This window comes from Capricornis sumatraensis, chromosome 1, assembly GCF_032405125.1.
Source record: "Capricornis sumatraensis isolate serow.1 chromosome 1, serow.2, whole genome shotgun sequence".
Lineage (NCBI taxonomy): Eukaryota > Metazoa > Chordata > Mammalia > Artiodactyla > Bovidae > Capricornis > Capricornis sumatraensis.
Window position 1 is genome coordinate 241,364,924 of NC_091069.1, and position 19,988 is coordinate 241,384,911.

The 19,988-nt window shown below is 51.7% G+C and overlaps 1 protein-coding gene across 1 annotated transcript in view; it reads left to right on the forward strand.

Moving 5' to 3' along the window:
* SLCO2A1 (solute carrier organic anion transporter family member 2A1) overlaps positions 1–19,988 on the forward strand; it is a 94,156-nt gene that overhangs the window by 63,143 nt on the left and 11,025 nt on the right. The window contains exons 4-11 of the mRNA XM_068970013.1: positions 7,310–7,537; positions 8,555–8,653; positions 10,487–10,623; positions 12,774–12,852; positions 13,374–13,538; positions 15,302–15,491; positions 17,109–17,274; positions 19,788–19,951. Coding sequence (XP_068826114.1) covers positions 7,310–7,537; positions 8,555–8,653; positions 10,487–10,623; positions 12,774–12,852; positions 13,374–13,538; positions 15,302–15,491; positions 17,109–17,274; positions 19,788–19,951 — 1,228 coding nt within the window. The remainder of the gene's footprint in view (positions 1–7,309; positions 7,538–8,554; positions 8,654–10,486; positions 10,624–12,773; positions 12,853–13,373; positions 13,539–15,301; positions 15,492–17,108; positions 17,275–19,787; positions 19,952–19,988) is intronic.

Consider the following 19,988-nt stretch of genomic DNA (forward strand, 5'->3'; position numbering starts at 1 on the left):
GAAGGTAGCCCTTCCTGTTACTACGTCCCTTCTTTCCAAACTGGAGGAGCTGTTCAGAAATTAGAGCTGAAATTCTATGTATGTAAATTGTGGGATGAGTCAGAGGGTTGACTGGCATGCAGCTGGGCTGGTACGGGGATGGCTGAAGGCAGGGAGAGGTCCCGGCCTGTTTCTAGTTAGCGTCTCGCAGCCCTGTGATAACTGGCACAGCTAGATCTCTGGTATTTTATGGGAAGAAGAATGTGCTCTGATAAGCTTGAGCCTTCCAGAAGTGGGCCTCAAGGAAGATGGGAAATAGACTGACAGTCAGCTAATGAACACACCTCCCTCCTTCCCTTTCCCAGGCCCCTCAAGGCGGAGTCAGGCAGCCCCTGAGACTGTGGCTGGAATTGGTGGGCTTTTCTCTGACCTTATCACAGGATCTGATGGTGGGCAGGTCTGAGGAGGAGGAGAGCAATGAGGTTCTGTAAGTCAGTGGAGAGGACTGGGTGCCCCGCCTTTGCTGGAATGCCCGAGAAACAGAGAGAGGCTGCTCTTTCTTCTTCACATGGGCTGAGCTCCTGAATTTGCTCCAGGGAGGAGGAGGGGATGGGCTGCAGAAAGTTGAGGCCCCCATTTCTGCCAAAGGATCCTGGTACAAGGTCTTTTCACTCCATCACTGTCTTGTTTTTAAGAGAAGAGCCTAATGTTTTAACTTCTAGAAGACTGTCCTCACCAGAGTGAGCTGGCCATGGCTGCCCACTGCAGGGAGGCCCAGACATGGGTTCTTGGAAGGCCCACATTCTGTCTTTGATGCAAACACCTTCTCCACAATAAGTCAGGAAGCAGTGGTCTCACCCACCACCACACCCTACTCTACCTGGGTCCAGGGCACCCTGCCCTCAGGACAGACAGCTGCCACTTCCCTTCCTGAGGGTGGTGCTTCCAGGTGGAGGAACTTCTCGTTCCCTTTCACCTGTGTCAGAGCCTGGTCAGGGTGGGCTGGCCCCATTTAGGGCTGGCATAAGGAAAAGAAACTTTGTTGGGAGACCTTGAATCAATTTGGAGTGCAGAATAGTCCAAGAGGAACTCAGTAGAGTTGGATTTCACTGGGGCCAATTGATTATTTTTGAAAATGAGCATGTTTAATAAAGGCAGTTTCTGACAGATAATCTAGCATTCTAAAAATTAATGTAAACAGTTAAAAGATCCCCAGAGAATTTTGCGTCCTGGACACTTCATTAGGTGAAATTTCATGAGGATTTTTGTGGCTTTGGTGCACCGTGCAACATGCTATGTAAAGGCTTAATAAGCCAGTCAACATTTTTTTGAGCTTTGATCACTGTTAAATGGCTCACAGGAAAATAATTCTGCCAGCAACAATGTTCTAATGAATGTGACTTTAGTCAAATAATAAGAATCAGCAAAATTAAGAACAAGAACTCTTAAAAGAAGCACTTTTTCTCTGGCCCTTTGTTTCTCAGGCTCCTGCTCCCATACAACCAGCCTGGCCTTGTGTATCTGCTGCACACCCACCCTGGGCTGAGCAATCCTGTGCTCACAGCTGTCGATTGGACCAGCAACCCCTGCCTGCCTCTCACGTAGCACACAGCCTCACCTGTTTTACCGTTCAAGTAGCTCTTGGCTGGGTCGATTCCGCTATTTACATATGAGTCTTGAACATTGGTTAATCTCCCCTTCATGATCATGACCCTCTGGATTCTCATTAGGATGTAATCCAGGCCCCTTCATGGGACACAGCAGCCCTCCAGGGCTGGCCAGGCCTCAACCACAGTGGTGTTTGCACACCGACCCCACTAAACCTCTGCGCTCTCCCCTTCTGTCTGTTCCTACTGAGTCTTCTCAGTGCAGAGCCCATGTGCTCCAGGAATCCTTCCCAAATCCTCTCCCCAGAGAGCCTGGGTTTGGCGCCTCCCCCACATGCTCGCTGGTACACTTTCCTTTCTAACTCAGTGGATGTGAGTGTGCACGCTAGTTGCCTCAGTCGTGTCCGACTCTTTGTGACCCCATGGACTGTAGCCCGCCAGGCTCCTCTGTCCCTGGGATTCTTCAGGCAAGAATACTGGAGTGGGTTGCTGTGCCCTCCTCCAGGGAATATTCCCGACCCAGGGATCCTACCCACATCTCTTACATCTCTTGCATTGGCAGGTGGGTTCTTTACTGCTAGTGCTCCCTGGGAGCCCAACTCAGTGGATACCAGGCTGTATTTTTTTATTGTGGTTAACTATACATAACATTGGAGAAGGCAATGGCACCCCACTCCAGTACTCTTGCCTGGAAAATCCCATGGACAGAGGAGCCTGGTGCCCTGCAGTCCATGGGTTTGCTAGGAGTCGGACACGACTGAGCGACTTCACTTTCATGCATTGGAGAAGGAAATGGCAACCCAGTCCAGTGCCCTTGCCTGGAGAATCCCAGGGACAGAGGAGCCTGGTGGGCTGCCGTCTATGGGGTCGCACAGTGTCGGACACGGCTGACGTGACTTAGCAGCAGCAGCAGCATACATAACATAAAATTTGCCATTTTAATGTGTCCAGTTCGGGGCAATAAACACTTTCATGCTGATGTACAACCATTCTTACCATCCAGCTCCAGAACGTTTGCATCTTTCCCAATGGAAACTGTGCTCCTTAAACACTAATCCCTCTTCCTCCTCCTCCCAGCCCCTGTCTGGCAGCCACCATTCTGCTTTCTGTCTCTATGAATTTATCTATTCTAGGGTCCTCATGTAAATGGAATCATGCAATATTTGTAGTTTTGTGTCAGGCTTCTTCAAGGGTCATTCATTTTGTAATGGAGCATGTGTATAAGGCTCAGTATTATCCCATTGTATGTGTGTGTCACATTATGTTTATCCATTCATCCGTTGATGGACATTTGCGTCGTTTCCCCCTTTTGGCTATTGTGGATAATCTTGCTATGAACACTGGTGTGCAAATATCTGTTCAAGTCCCAGCTTTGATTTCTTTGGGGGCAAATACCCAGAGTGGTATTTGGGTGAAATACTATTTACCCAAAGTGTAAATGCTGGATAATATGGTAGTTCAATTTTTAACTTTTTGAAGAACTATACTATTTGCCACAGTGACTGCACTATTTTACATTCTCACCAGCAATGCCCAGCATTTGTTTTCTGTTTTTTCGAAGGGCGGCAAGTGGTATTTCAATGGGATTTTTATTTGACCAATATTTTGATGATATTGTGGTTGCTTCTTTGATGATGAGTGTCCGTCAGCAGTCAGAGGCTTTGGAATGGCAGCTCCTGGGCTTGTCTCAGTCACCCCAGCAGAGGGCCTGCCCCCAGTCACTCTTGACCAGGAAACTGAACAGCCAAGCCTGAGGCAGGCATCGTCCACTGAGGCTGACAGGTCTGGGCGTGGTCCCTCAGTGGCTGCACTGGGGGCAGGGGCCATGCTTCCCTAGGTGGTCATTTGCCACCTTGCGCAAAAGGGAGGCCTGGTCCTGCCACCCCATAGCTGATGAGACAACATCGAGAGGGAGCTTTTGTCACACCTAGACAGGGACAGGCAGCTTAGCCAAGCTTATTTGCAAGTGACAACAGCGCATGGTTTTAGGGAACTCCAAACTTCGCTCATTTCCTCATACAAAATCTACTTGAAATTCGTTTGAATCTTCTGAGAACAAATGCCCATTTGAGAACTTGGCGGCAGCTTTTTTAATTTATCAGTCCTTTAGACATGCGTCAGCTCAAAATTGGCAGAGGGCGGTGAGCGGGGCATGTGTGCTGGCGGAGTGGCCACAGAGCTGCACCTGGCCAGCTGGGTTAGCAGGCGGCCCAGGTCAGGCGGCCTGCTCTGGCCTCATTCCTGAACCTGTCCACATGGTCTTGAGAAGGGTAGTGGGGTCTTTTTTTGAAGACTAGCACAACCCACCATGTGTAAATGCTCATCAGCTGGGGTGTCCCAGTGGCTGCCACACTGAGGACCCAGAGTGAGCTGTGAGCTCACCAGCAACCACCCACCCTCTGCAGTGTGTGGCCCCTTCCCTGGAATCCTCTGAGGTCTTTCAAAGTCAAGGTCACAGATGTAGGGAGTCAGATTCAGGACTAGGACCTAGGTCCCAGGCCCCCAATCCTGCCATTCCAACATCTATGGGTCTTGCCTGCCCATGGCCAGCTGGGTCTCCTCCTGGGGGTGGGCATGAGTCTGCCAGCACCGCACCTCTGGTTCTGAGTGCTGGACATGGGGCAGTGTTGGTGACAGGGTTCCTGAGTGCAGTGAAGGGCTTTCCTCCTTCTCAGCAGGAGCATTTCACAGTTTTGTGCTTCCAGACGAAAGTGAGAGTCAGGCCTTGTAGCACCGCTGGGTCATACCAGCCTTCCTACAAGGGGGCCGCCACAGCCGTCAGCCATGCTGGCTGAGCAGCGGGTCTGACTTTTCATGTGTGCTCCCTTCTGAAACTATTGCCTTCTAGCCCTTTAGTGACCCACAGGAGCTGTCCCTATCTAGTCACATTATGGTCTCTGCCTAAAGGGAAATTGAAGCTCAGAGAGGGTCAGAAACTTGCTTAAGATCACGCAGCTACCTAGGGCTAAAATCAGTTTTTCTTTCTTAAAAAAAATGCCTTTATTGAGATGTGATTGAGACGTAAAATGCTGTACATATTAATATATAAAACTTAATGAGTTTAAGGATACACCCATGAAATTGTCATCACCGTCAAAGCATATCCATCGTGTCCCCAAGTTTCCTTTAATAATAATAATTATTATTGTGTGTGTGTTAAGAACACTTAAGATCTACCCTGTAAGGAAATGTTGAGTCTGCAGTGTGGTATTGTTTTCTATAGGCACTATGCCATCTAGCAGATCTCTAGAACTTCTCTGACAGAACTGAAACTTCTTCCTCTTCACCGTCGCCTCCCCTGGTCCCTGGCAACCACCATTCTCCTCTCTGCTTCTGTGTATTTGACTAGTTTTGATTCCACGTATAGTGAGATCATACAGTATTTGTCTTTCTGTGTTTGGCTAACTTCACCAAAACCAATTTCTTCACTCCTTATACTCTGCTTGTTTTGTCTCTTTGTCTCGGATTTCAGCAGAACTCCCAGCAGCCAGCCCTTCCCGGGATACCTCTCTCTGGGAGCAGGTTCCCAGCCACCTACAGAGATCAGAGGGCTCATGTGTTTGAATGTAACTAGAGAGGAGCAGAGGACTCACCCCAGACCTGCCTCCCCCATCCCTGCAAAACCTGTGTTGGATCTTTGCAGAGCTGCCATTTCAGACTTGATTTCATTAAGGACTTTGAATCAGGCACACATGGGTTCAGATGCCAGCTCTGCCCCAAAGCAGCCACTTGGATGGGCCAGTAACCTCTAAGCAGGACACAAAGTACGTCACAGCCTTGGCAGTCTCTGCTTGTTCAGTAAATGAAAGTTTAAAAACTCTGGTGCTGGAATTTGGGTCTCTACAGTAGAGCATGTCAGTCAGAGAAAAGCCCAGCGCTCCACCAAGGAGAGGCCTCGGGGAAGATGGGTGTCAGAGAAACTTGGCCATGGTGTGACGCATACCTCTGCAGGCCCAGGGCAACAGCTCTGGAACCAAGAAATAAGAAGTGGGAACAATTGTTAAATTTTGGCTATATATTTTTTATGAAAAATATTTTTAATTGAAAAGTTTTTACTGTTGCTTTATTCCAAAAGCATCATGTGTTCCTTATAGAAAAATTAGAAAGTACACCAAGGCAAACACACACACATGCAAAGATGCCACAATCTCGTCACCCTGGGACAGCCATGGTCTTCCAGTTTTTTCTGTGCATATTCAATCAGATCACATACGTTTTATAAATTAGGGATCATATTCTTCTCCAAACTACTAGGTATTTCTTGAATCTACAAGATGTTATAGCTTCCTTCCCATGTTAGCAAAACTACATCCCTCTAAGAGTCTGTCTCCCACTTACCCTCGTGGTTGGACCACTCTACCCGAACCCCATACCCTGCACTGAAAGGCGGGATAATGGGTGGGATGGAGGGACACTAACCAAAGGGACTGGACACTGGCCTGGATACACAGAGCTTCCTTGCACGCAGCTACTGTCAGGCCTGGATGACCTTGACCAGACGACTTCTTGGCCCCCTTCGCTTTTACTGAGCAGGCCTCGCTGATTGATGAGGGGACCCCCAAGCCAGCAGTTTTCACACGTGTTCAACACAAACTCCAGTGAAGAGGAAGGGAGATGGGGAGGCCTGGCTGGATGAAGCATGTGTGTCTGGTGAAGAGGAGGGGAGATGAGATGAGGAGGGCAGACCCCTCCCCAGCCCCACAGCCCAGAGCAGCCCTGAGCTCAACAGCACCAGGCAGAGTCGAGGAGGATGGACAGATCTTGTCCACAACCCTCAAGTTTCCTCTCCACGGGACTCTGAGGTCCACCTAGCTCAGAGCTCTGTCCTCTCTGAAAGGACCAGAAATGAGAGTGAAACTGAACCCCATGGAGCAGGATCAGGGATGTTAGTGGTTTCCATTGGCCTCTTCAAGGCTGGGAAAGAAGGCATCTCATGGAAAGGAGCCCTCAAGGCCTTGGAGAGCTGGCAGTGCTGTCTGTTTAGTGTGGGCCAAATTGGAAACAGCAGCATGGGAACGGCAGGCCAGCCTGGCCAGGTCCCCAAAGCCATGGGCACTGGTGCCCGCAGGCCACACTGGGGCCTCTGGGGCCCTCACAGTAGGTGCAGCCTCACCTCCTATCTGGAACAGGAGGTTTGAACCAGTGGGTGTCAAAGTCCCTTTAGCATCCCAAATTCTTGATCCTTGGCCAGACTGGATAGCACGTTCAAGGCCTTTGGCAATAGGGCTCCCTACTGTGACCCAATGTGTGGCTTATCCAAGAGGGAGAATTCTGGGAGTCATGACCCCTGGGAGCCTTCCAGGCTGGAGGTGACACTGTCTTCTGGGGGGATAGAATGACCTCTGTCCTGCTAAAGAGAAAACACACCTTGGGGGCCTGAGCCTGAGGCTGCCCACAGGGGCACCGAAGGCCCACAAGCCTGGATGTTGATCTTGGCTCCCCATTTCCCTGCTGGATGGCCTTGCCTCCAAGACAGAAGCTTCGTGTTACCAACACCACCCCCCTGCCAGTACCCAGAGAGAGGAAAGAATGGTCCCCCAGAAGAGGAAGATGCCTCTCCCACCCAATGAGGGCTAGGTCCCCTTAGAGCAGGGAGCCCGCCTCTCCCCTCCTCTCACTGTTGTTTCTAGAGCCACTCCAAGAAGGCCTGGGAGAAGGCCGGGTTTAGAGGCTGCAGCAGGACACCAGGGTGGCGATGACGAGTGTGTGCTCTCTCGTTGCAGGGAACAGCAGCCACCTCCAGACCGAGCTCTGTCAGAAAGCCTGGCAGGGCCTGCCCCCCAGCAAGTGCCACGGCAGCCCCCAGGACTCTCGGAAGGAGACCAGCAGCATGTGGGGCCTGATGGTGATTGCCCAGCTACTGGCAGGCATCGGCACGGTGCCCATCCAGCCATTTGGGATCTCCTACGTGGATGACTTCTCGGAGCCCAACAACTCGCCCCTGTACATCTGTGAGTCAGGCTTGAAGAGGGCTTGGGGTGGGGGCGGGTCCTCACGTGGCACAGCCAAGGCATACAGAGGTCTGGGGACCTGACGCACCTTGTTTGAGTCCCAGCCCAGGCCCCAGCTTTTCACCAGCAGGACAGGGCCCATGGTCTCTGTGCGCTGGGGCCGTGGGAGTCCCCTAGAGGATCTGCATGACCCCTTGGTCCCGGGCCAGGAACAGGGCAGCTCCTTGGCCAGCAGTACGTGGTCAAGTATCTGGTCAAGGCACTGGTCAAGAGCAGTACCACTGCTTTCCAGACCAGGCGCCAGCCAGCACACGCGTCTTCTGAGCCATCCACAGGACAAGTTGGCCTCATAGAAAAACATGCAAAATAGATAAAGTGAAAGTGACATCGCTCAGTTGTGTCCGACTCTGCGACCCCATGGACTGTAGCCCACCAGGCTCCTCCATCCATGGGATTTTCCAGGCAAGAGTACTGGAGCGGGCTGCCATTTCCTTCTCCAGGGGATCTTCCCGACCCAGGGATCGAACCCGGGTCTCCTACATTGCAGACAAATGCTTCACCGTCTGAGCCACCAGGGAAGCCCAAAATAGATAGCTGATGACCAAATTCTTCCCTTAGAACATGCCACACTAAGCATCCTCAGAGCCCAGACCAGACAGGCCGCATCCAGAGGCTCTGTGGCCCACAAGCTCCCACCACGGCTGACACATCATACCTGCAAGGAGCCTTGCCCCCAGCCCACGCCTGGGTCTTCATCTGTAAATGCCCAGGAGGCCGCTTCTGTCCCAGCAAGCAGATCGCTCTGGAATCTAGCCAGAGGAGAAGCAGCTTGGGTTCTGCACATTCCAGGGTCTCGAGTGGCTCTGGCATTGTCTATGGGAAATGCTACATGTGTGGACTTGTCAGGGCCAGGGGACATCTGGGGAATGTCCCGGGAACCCCTCGGTGAGGGAAAGAGCCGGTGCCCTGCTCAGTCCTCTCAGCCCCCTCAGCATCCTTTCTCTTTCCCCTCTCCAGCCATCCTGTTTGCCATCGCCGTGTTTGGACCAGCTTTCGGGTACCTGCTGGGCTCGGTCATGCTGCAGATCTTTGTAGACTATGGCAGGGTGGACACAGGTGAGTGTGTGCCAGGACCGCAGCCCGCAGCCAGTCAGGGCAAGGATGAAGCTGAACTTTAAATGCTTATGGCTCTCTCGCCTCCCATTCCCTCCCTCCCACCTGCAGTCGTCAGCCGGCCTCAGATGGTGGAGAGCAGATAGCATGTACCTCCCCTCTCCAGGGCCAGGCTGAATGATGGAGCAGGGGTTGCCCCTGAAGAAAACACACTTTCTTCCCTAAGAAAACACACTTTCTGCAGTGGAAAACCTTGAGGCCTGGGCGGGGCCTCAGCTGTTGCCATCACAGCTGCCTTTTGAGGTCGTGGTGTTAAAAATAACTCTATAATTCTTTGATTCTAAGATGGTTTTGATTGTTTAAAATTTTTTGAGACTTCTTTAAGGGAAAGGAAGAAGCAGTATGTGAAATATACACATGGATTATGACTCCCACCCAGAAGAGTGTAACAGTTTAACCATGTGGACACAGATAGCAGGGACCCTGTGTCTAATCCCGGTTCCACCTCTACTAGCTGAATTCTACCACCTCTACTGATCTTGGGCACAAACCTTCATCTTCCTATGCCTCAGTTCCTCATCTGTAAAATGGGGCTAATGATAGTGAAATAAAATTGCTGTGAGCTATTAACAATGTGACATGGATTAAGCCTTTCTATCTCAGGATGAGAAAATACAATCCACAGACAAGAGCTCATGTACTGAGTTAACCATTCAGGGAGCCGACCCCAGGATGACTCCTACAAGGGCATGTGGCTGTTGTAAGCCTGCCCGACACCCCCCAGCCTCCTGCGAGGCAGAGAGGGCCAGCACAGTAACAGAGGGACAGGGAAAGTGCTTTGGCAGTTCCAAGGCCAGAAAAGCGCTTCTGCGTGAGGTGATGAGGGAGGGCCTCCCAGGGAGATGATGCTTGTCTGCATCCCATGTGAGTGGAAATTCCACAGTTGGTGGTGGCTGGTGGCAGAGGCCTTCCCAGGTGGAGGAGATCATCTGGACAAAGCCAAGACGGGGAATGCATGGGGAGCGTGTGGGTGGTATGTAAATTCCCGCAGGCCTGATATGGCTGGAAGGCAGGTCTGCCAGACCCTCAGAAATAACATCCCCACCCCAGTGCCCGGCACTCAGATCAGAGCCTGCCTGTCTCTCAAAGAATGTGGGCAATCATGCTGCCAGACACCACAGACTGCTGACCTTGGGACTGTCAGACCACAGTGTCATCCGCTCAGTGTCATCCACCTGTACTTAAATCAAAGGGCAAAGCTGGAGGAGCTGTCTGCTCAGGGTCAAGCCATGCTTGCCTTTCACTGGCACTTCCTGAGCTGGGTCCTAGCTCTTCATTACCCAAAGAGACTGGCACCTGAGCTCCCAGTCCACCAGGGACAGTGCCCAGCACAGTGTTCTCCCTCTTTCCCCTCCCTGCATGCCCATGGAGCTTCTTTACTTACAAAGAGAAACACAACAGCAGCCCCTTGGACGTGGACGGGAGGCTGCACAGGAGAAAGCAGCTGCTTACCCAAGACCCTACTCTGTTCATGGTGGGTTTTTGAGTTTCTAAGGATTGTGAGGCTTCCTTTTTTAGGGGTTAACGAAAGTGGGAGGCAGAGCACTCAGTTATCAAGAGTGCAGGTTTGGAAACCACGAATAGACATGGGTTTGAAACTGGCCGATGAAATGGTGCTTGCAGGGCAAGGTTAACCTCGCTGATCCTCCCACAGGCCTCTGTTCTCTGGGAAGAGAGAGAGGATGTTGTCTTGACCAAGGTGCTAGTTCCCTTGATGAGTAAAGTGAGATCATGCATTCATCCAACAAATACTTGTGTCCTGTGCTTTCTCTTCAGCCTCTGTTAACTTGAGCCCCGGGGACCCCCGATGGATAGGAGCCTGGTGGTTGGGCCTGCTCATTTCCTCTGCCTGCTTGGTTGTCACCTCTTTCCCCTTCTTTTTCTTTCCTCGAGCAATACCCACAGGAATAGAGGTAAGCTTCTGAGAACCCACAATTCCACCTATTATAAGAGTTTCCTAAAAGGAGGTACTGTGTCAGTCATTTAGTCCTGTCTGACTCTTTGTGACCCCATGGACTACAGCCTGTCAGGCTCCTCTTTCCATGGAATTTTCCAGGCAAGAATACTAGAGTGGTTTGCCATTTCCTTCTCCAGGGGATCTTCCTGACTAAGGGATTGAACCTGGGTCTCCCACATTGCAGGTAGATTCTTTACCATCTGAGCCACCAGGAGGTATGGAGGGATAGATAATAAAGCTGACAAGTTTCAGTAACTTAATTCTGGGTGAAATCTAATCAAGTTTCTTGATGCAGGACTTCTCAGAGGCTTTGAAAGGTGAGCGTGCTTGTGAATTTCCGAAAGGTGTGATCTCATCAGTGTTCCCTCACCATGGTAGCATCTCAGGGATTAGGCAGGCTCGAGAGAATATAGTCTGGGGAAAGTTCTGAGTTATCTAAAGTGAGGTAAAGAATTAGGAGTCAATAAAAACTGAATATGTGACCTGGAGCAGTTGACTTTTGCATGTAGTAGGGCTGGTCATGTCTAATCCTAAAGGACTGAGTAAAAAAGACATTGCTAGTGCTGAAGAGTGTGCGATTGGGCTGAGAGTGGAGCATATTTTGAGCAGACTGACCTGCATGCATCGTCCAGTCATGTCTATTGGGGAAAGAAATCAGGGAAGGATGAGACTGGAAAACAGTGGGGAGAAGTCTGAGTGGGGGCCTTGATGTAAGCCTGAAGGATCTAAAACTTGTTCTGACCTCATGAAGTTCTAAGTGACTGGCGCCCACTTGGGTGACAACTACATGAGGTTGTGGTTGGGGAGTCGGGAAGGAATGAAGGCTGGAGATGTGATGAGGCCAGTGGAGAGATGATACAGCTGAGGACCAGGGCCATGGCTGCCGGGTGCCTGAGACAGGGCAGTATAGATGTCCTCGGACTTAGCCGTGAGCGGCTAAAGTTTGTGCCAACGCTTAGAGCCAGAGGCTGAGCTGGACATTCTGCAATAAGGTGTGTGAGACTGGGTGAAATCTAGGCCCGGCCAGTGGGGAGGGCCAGGGATAGACGGCCTCAACTTGTCCTGAAGAAGAATTTCAGAGTGTGGCAGCACACCATCGTGATGCTGGAGTCGGACAAACCTGAGCCTAAATCTAGCTCTGCTACTTCTAAACTAGCTGAGAGATCTAGGCAAGTTTTCTTGCTCCTAAGTTTCCTCTACTTTAAAGTACTGGAGATGGAGACGTCCCTGGTGGTCCCATGGCTAAGAATCTGTGCTCTCAATGATTCCTGGTCTAGGAACTAAGATTCGACATGCTGCAATTAAGACCTGGCACAGCCAAATAAGTAAATAAAAGTAAATATTAAAGTACCAGAGATAAGAGCACCTGTCTCAGGAGGAGGTTGTGAGGAACGGGACAATGTATGCAGAATGCTGGGCACGGGGCCCACCATGGAGGAAGCATGAAATAAATGGGAGCGCCTGCGCCTGGTGACGAGTCTGCTGGGGGCTCCTAACAGTGTCTGAGCTCGGGGGCCTTGCATCTGTTTAGTGGTTCAGAGCTGGGCCTCGGGCTGCAGCTGACAAGTTCAGAAGTGGAAGGCGAGTTCACTGAGGGGGGTTGCACAGAAAGTGCAGGCTAAGAGCCAGGTCAGAGCCTTGGACAGGATCCAACTTTGGGCCCAGAAGAAAGAAGGGACTCCACAGAGGAGACTGAAAGAGAGAGCTGGGAACGAGGTCATTATAGACCAGAGTGTGGCCCATAGCTCCTGGAACCTGAGGACAAGGAAGAAGTGTAGCCGTGACAGACAGACAAAGGCTGATGTTCACTCAGATGCCTCTTGGCATCAGCCAACACTTAGATGTAAAATAATATGCACAGATATGAAATCACATCTGGGAGGCCCTAGCGTGGATGCATTCTGGCCAGTGGCCGAAGCACCAGGCTCACTGACATGCATGTGGTGACTGGTTTGGACACCCTTCCACACACTTCCAGGGTGGCTGAGCACCACCCTGCCGTGAGCCACTAAGACCAGAAGGATCAAGGGCCTGGGAAAGATGACTGTAAGGAACCTGTTAACATTCAAGGAAGCCGTTAATACTCACTCCCTTTGCTGCCTTCAGAGGACTCATCCCATGATGGATGAAGCAAGGAAGATGGAAGAGGCCAAGTCAAGAAGATCCCTGGTGGATTTCATTAAAAGTAACTGAGTGACCCGGCAGTCCTGGGTGGGCTGGCTTGGGGTAGGGGTGGTCTAGGGTCCCCTGGCCCATGTGGGGTTGGGTGTGGTGAGGGGCAGTAAGACCAACGCTGGCCCATCCCTTCATGAGAGGTTCTGCCAGCAGCCCTGCTGACTGCTGCTTTGCAGAGATCAGGAGACCCAGAATCAGGCAGAGGCAGCCCCACCCTCACAGTCTGGCCCGCGTTCTCCTCTCTCTTCCCTTCACATGGATGCGGCTGTCCTGTGTAATCACCTGCCACCTGCTTTCTTCCAGGCCCCTCCTCATTTTATTTAGCCCATGAGCATGTTGAGTGGATCCTGAGTGGCTGTGTGCCCCCAGCTGGCCTCTGAGCAGCTTGGGGCCTGGGTTTCTGTCCAGAGGAAGAGAGGAGAGCTGCTGGGGGGCGGGGGGGGGGGGGGGGGCAGGAAGGGCAGCGGTCAGGCTTGTGGACCCCGGGGACCACTACCTGGAGGCGCAACCCTGACAGCAGTCTGTCCACAGGGTTCCCCCGCATCTTCCTGAGGCTCCTGATGAACCCACTCTTCATGCTGGTGGTCCTGGCCCAGTGCACCTTCTCCTCCGTCATTGCCGGCCTCTCTACCTTCCTCAACAAGTTCCTGGAGAAGCAGTACGGCGCCTCCGCAGCCTATGCCAACTTCCTCATCGGTGAGTCCCCAGGGCTGCCGCAGCCGGGACTTCCGCCTGTTCATCCAGGGAGGTGCACCGCCAGACCAGACAAGGGCAGGAGCCAGAGGGTTCTTGCCTAGGAGAAAGGATTTTAAGGACATTTTTCCTGGTTGGCAATCCAGAATGTTCTTGGCCGATATCTTGGGCCCCTATCATTCCGGGCAGGAGTGGGTGGAGGTTGGGGGCTGCTTCCTCCCTGTCAGAGGGGCTGAAAGCCTGACCGTCTCCCAAAGGTCCTGACATCATCAGGGACAAGAGAGGAAAGAGCACGGATTGAGCTGGGGGCTAGGCAAGATGCTGCTGGGTGTTTTTCTTCTCCAAGGGCTTGAAGACATTCACCTGGATAAGGACTGGGGGGCCCAGTGGTTCTCAAGCCCCTATACTTTAGGCTCCCCAGGAGAGCTTTAAGAAATACAGATGTCCAGGCCCCACCCTCGAGCAGTTAAAGCAGAGTCTTTGGCAGGGAGTGCCAGTATCCAGCACCTGTGTTTTTGGCAGCTGAGGTTTCAAAATACTGATGCAGTCCCACCAAGTACCCAAGGGAATGACAGGGGCCAATTCACTGGTGAACTTGACCATGTGGATGTGGCAGGGTGGTCAGGGCATGACCCCTGACCTCCTGTGTGGCTTTTGGCTGTGACTTCACCCTTCTAGCCTTTGGCCTCTGACTAGCACATCAAACAGGAAGCACCACCAGTGCCTTGCTAACCCCATGTGGTTACAGTGCAATAAAGGGCCAGGTAATGAAAAGCTTAATAAGGGCTTCCCAGGTGGCTCAGTGGGTAAAGAATCTGCCTGCAATGCAGGAGGTGCAGGAGACTTGGGTTCAATTCCTGGGTCCAGAAGACCCCCTGGAGGAGGGCATGGCAACCCACTCCAGTATTATTGCCTGGAGAATACTATGGACAGAGGAGCCTGCCTACAGTCCACGGGATCACAAAGAATTGGATGCAGCTATGTACGCACAGAGGAGAAGGCAATGGCAACCCACTCCAGTACTCTTGCCTGGAAAATGCCATGGACGGAGGAGCCTGGTAGGCTGAAGTCCATGGGGTCACTAAGAGTCAGCACGACTAAGCAGCTTCACTTTCACTTTTCACTTTCATGCATTGGAGAAGGCAATGGCAACCCACTCCAGTGTTCTTGCCTGGAGAATCCCAGGGACGGGGGAGCCTGGTGGGCTGCCGTCTATGGGGTCGCACAGAGTCGGACACGACTGAAGCGACTTAGCAGCAGCAGCAGCAGCATGCACGCACAGAGTTATTTGGGCTTCCCTGGTGATTCAGACTATAAAGAATATGCCTGCAATGCAGGAGACCCGGCTTCTATCCCTGGGTAAGGAAGATCCACTGGAGAAGGGAATGGCTACCCACTCCAGTATTCTTGCCTGGAGAATCCCATGGACAGAGGAGCCTAGTAGGCTACAGTCCATGGGGTCACAAAGAGTTGGACACGACTGAGGAACTAACACTTTGACTTTCTAATAAATGCACATTCAACCCACATCTCTCTGGTTGTAAGGGTCCCACTTCTTTCTTTATTGTTTGCACAGGCAGGGCAATCCTCCATGTCAAGATAACTCTGTCAGTATGCCTGGCAAACAGTAAATGCTCAACTAATGTCATCTATTACTGTTGCAATTAAACATATCAAATGTCCCTTCAGGAAGCCATGCCCCCTTCTCGGTGGTCCACATTGCACTCCAAGGCCTTGCGCCCAGACCAGCTTCTCTCTGTCTGTAGGTGCTGTGAACCTCCCTGCTGCGGCCTTGGGGATGCTGCTTGGAGGGATCCTCATGAAGCGCTGTGTTTTCTCTCTGCAAACCATTCCCCGTGTGGCTGCCACCATCATCATCGTCTCCATGGTCCTCTGTGCCCCTCTGTTCTTCATGGGCTGCTCCACCCCGCTCGTGGCGGAGGTCTACCCCCCCAGGTAAGGGGAGCGAGGGTGAGGAAACACTCTTTGCTGAGTCCAGAACCTGGAGGTGGCTGCCACATCTTCTTTCTGCTTCAGCTGTCCTCTCTCCTTTTCCCTTGTTCATCTGATCTCGTATGTGGCAACTGAGAAAGCCAGGTCTTGGTGTGCTCAATTATGAGAAGAAATCAGGGGGTGCTAGTGGGCCACTAGCAATCAGGATTAGGGTTCTGTGTTTTAAGGAGCACCAGAAACTAATTTGTTCGGTTTCAAGATGAATCTGTAGTGCTGTGAGCCTCAGGAACCAGGCAATAGCTATGTTTAGCATCTGCTCTCTACCAGCTAGAATTACAGAGTCTTATTGAGCTGCTGAGGAAAGATGAGAGACAGACACTTGAAAAGGTTTGGAGAAGAACAATGAAAGTGATGGCAGACTTAAAAAATTAGGGCAGGTGAGGAAGAGGGCAGGTAAAGGATACCTGTCGGCTTGCATAAAGCAACATGGTTTTAAGTTCTAAGTTTGGCTTCATGTTCAGGAAGGGCTTTGAAGCCAAGGAGGGGATGTGCTTTTTTGCTTTTTTCCTCAGAGCCACCTTTCCACACCTCTTCTTTTAGATTTTGCCCAGTGAGGTTGCAGTGCTGGAAGGTAGCATACTTTTCAGCTTTGGTGCTTTATCTTTCTCTGTGCAAGGACCTCTCCTGTCTCCAGAGGGTATGAAGGAGGGGCGTGTTATTCAGGATGGAACTGCCCCTCCCCCGACTCTGGCCCACTCCCAGTCTGCACTGGTCTTCTGGCTGTGGTTGACAGAGGCCAAGAATGCTTTCACTGGGTGTTTAGCACAGGGCTTTGTCATCAGACCAGGTCCTAGGTCTGGCACTGCTCTTTCCTAGTTGGGGAAATTTACTTCAGGTTTCTCATCCACAAAGGGAGCATCATTATCAGAACATTTACTGTGATGTCAGTGCATGAAAAGCCCCGAGGCACAGTGCCTGGAGCATGAGAGATGCCCCATCACTGTTAACCAGTACTAGAATAATTATTTTAGCAAAGTTCTGAACTGTGGTTTATCAGCCCCTAACCCCCACCCTTCCCAGAGGAGATCATGAATATTGGACATGGAGGGCGGAGAGATTGGTGCGATCAGCCAGTGAAACCCCTGGGTTAAAGCTCAGGGGATGCAGTAACCTGGGCGATGGCTACATAGACCCAGAGACAGGAGCCATTGAGACCCTAGATGACCTCAAGGGGCCTCAGCCCAAGCCCAGATGAAAGAGAAAGGAAGGGAAATATCACCTGTGGCTTTCCCATAGCATCTGCCTTCTCTCTCATCAGAGTTCTGGCAGGTTGTTCATCTCAACCCCTTCTGCATTGGGGGATTTGCCAACCAAGCATTCCCAATGACTAGTTGGTAGGTTTGGGCTCCTACTGGCAGAAGAAGCAGAGGTGCCATGAACACCGGCCAAGTTGACCCTTGGCTCCAGTAGACATGATTCAGATCTCCGGGTGGCCCTGGCCCAAGACAAACAGAGAAGCACAAGCACGCTAACCAGGCGGGGAAGTCACGCTGGGCTGGAGTGGCGAGGTTTTCCTTTGGTCTTGCTTTGTTTGATTCCCATTTCCTGTTTTGCTGGCAGCACATCAAGTTCTATACGTCCACAGCCTCCCGCCTGCCGCCAGGACTGCTCGTGCCCAGATTCTGTCTTCCACCCGGTCTGTGGAGACAATGGGGTGGAATACCTCTCCCCTTGCCACGCTGGCTGCAGTGAAGTCAACTTCAGCTCTATAGCTCTCAAGAAACCGGTAAGGGCCGGAGGGGCCCCTGGTCTCTGCTGAGTGTGTGTCTGACAGCCTGCTCCTCCATTTGGGAGAGGCAGGGCTCTGCACCACTCATTCCCAGGGTCCTGGCCTCTGGGCCACACCCACCTTTTCTCCACCTCCCGTACCCTAGGGTCATGATCAGATGCTTACAGCCCAAAGTCATTTAAAGACTGGCCAATGTCCAACGAATTCACATTCCTGAAGCCTAACAATGCTCAAAGCAGAAACAAGCCAGAGCACTCCTTCTGCTGAAGCCTGCCAGTCTCACCCTGATGGGTCCTTATTGGGCACACTAGCTTCCTGCAACCTGGTTGTGTTGCAAAGCCATATGGACAGGCCCACATAGATCGAGGGCAGAGGGCCTGTGATGTGGACCTGGAAGGTTAGAGCCGGAAGTGGTGACAGAGGCCCTTTTGTTCAACCCTTCTGAGCACTCTCAGCTGTGGCCACACAACTGGCTTGAAGGCTGTAGCTATTCAGGGGCAGATCTGGGACTAGAACCCAGGGTGCTGCCTCAGCCCAGGGCACATCTGTGCAAGATCAGGTATTTCCCAGCCACAGCCTCCCACTCACACAGATCACATTCACAATGCTCACTTGGCAAGGTCCTGGCCAGCCCTCAGAGTGCTCCCTGCCTCCCCAGATCAGAGCAGCAAACCAACTCTAGTTGTCTGTGCGGTTATTCAACAAACACCTAGTGAACACCAGACACATACATGGGAGCTGAGGATTCAGTGGGGAAACCATCAGCCCATGTCCCTGCCTCCTTGAACTTGTATTCACCAAATAAAGGCACAAGAGTGTTTTTAGAAGGTAGCCCATGCCACGAAGAGACTTAATGAGACAGAGAATATCTGGGGACCTCCCAGAGGAGGTGACATTAGAACTGAACCACCAGAGGAAGAAAACGCTATGAAGACCTGGGAGTGAAGCAAATGCAAGAGCAAGACCCAAGGGCATGAATGATCTGGCAAATGGGAAGAGTGAGAAGGCTAGGGCTGGCACAGAGTGTGGAGGAGGGTCATACCCAGCTAGGCCTGGGAGCAGGCAGGGCTCTGGCTTCAGACTTGGACGTTCTTTATCCCAAGAACACTGGGAAGTCTATGCAGCTCCCTAAGGAGAGGATGCAGCCTGTTCCTTTAAACCTGTGTGGAGGGCATGGGCAAGGCTAGCCATCTTCCCTGAGAGGACAGGCAAGGCTGCTTCCATGGCAACCTCTGCTGGCAGAGGAGCATGGTTCTCAGGAGGTGCAAGGACCAAGAGCTTGGGCAAGATGCTTTCTCAGTTGCCTCCTTGTTGGAGGAGCCTGTGGTGGCTTCTGTGGCTTTCTTATCTTTATTTACTTACCTCTGACTCGTCTACCTCCAGAAATAATCTTGACAAGTTTCCAATAACAGCACAAGCACATCAAGACCAAGATCCATTAGCATAATATCAAGAAAAAAATATAGCAAATTATAAGGGAAAATATGTGTAAAAAATCCAGATGAGGAAGGTAGCAGCAACATTGTATACAACTTAATTATGAGCTTCCCAGCAGCCCAAGTAAAGAAGGTCCATAGTTCCAATCCTTGGTAGAAGGAAGCATACCAGTTTATTAGCTCCAATCTCTGCCCTCTAATGGCTTTGACACTTAAAGCAGTTGGACCATAGGCTGGTCCATCAGATGATGTGAGAGGGAAGATGAAGCCACCTGACACACACAGTCCACTAAGGTGAGCTGTACAACAATGTTGAGCTGTATGGACTTATAGACTTGAGACAGAGACCTTTAGAGGCAGGAGGAATTTATCTCAGGCAGAAAGTTCAGTGGATTTCACTGTGTTTCCACTGGTGCTGTGCTGCGCTGCGCTTAGTCGCTCAGTTGTGTCTAGTCTGTGCGACTTCATGAGCCTGGCAGGCTTCTCTGTCCATGGGGATTCTCCAGGCAAGAATATTGAGTGAGTTGTCATGCCCTCCTCCAGGGGATCTTCCCAACCTAGGGATTGAACCCAGGTCTCCCGAACTGCAGGCAGATTCTTTACCAGCTGAGCTACCTGGGAAGCCCATTCCCAGTGGTGTCTCCTTCTATTTTTTCTTCCTTTAATGTCCCTGCAATAAACACACAAACAGCAAAAACAAAAACCCAGAAAACCACTACTGCTAGGCAGCAGGTGGCCTGGCCGAGAGGAAGACCCTCCCAAACCCAGGTCCACAACTGGTGGACCATACCTGGCAGTAGATTCCTGCAGATCCCCTCGCGGTGTAACTGCGGGAGGAGTCCAGCGCACACTGGACGACTGGTTTTGGTGAAACAAACACTGTTGCCCAGTGATCAGAAGCGAGATCCCTGGGGCGCTCGAAATCCCCACCTCGTCTCCTCTCCAGCCTCTGCATCTAGCATTACCAGGTCCCCAGGGAGGGCAGAGGGGTGACCGTTGGAGCAGCCATTTAAAGTGTGTGGAGTCGAAATAATAACAGCAGGTTTCCCCTGTTCCCCTCCGTCTCCTTCCAAGATCTACTTGAACTGCAGCTGTGTCGGCGGGGGATCTGCTTCAGCGAAGACAGGCCCGTGTCCCGTCTCCTGCGCCCACTTCCTGCTCCCGACCACCTTCCTCATCTCCTTCGTGGCGCTCATAGCCTGCGTCTCGCACAACCCCCTCTACATGATGGTGCTGCGGTGAGTGCGCCTCTCCTTCCCAACGCTCCCCTCACTT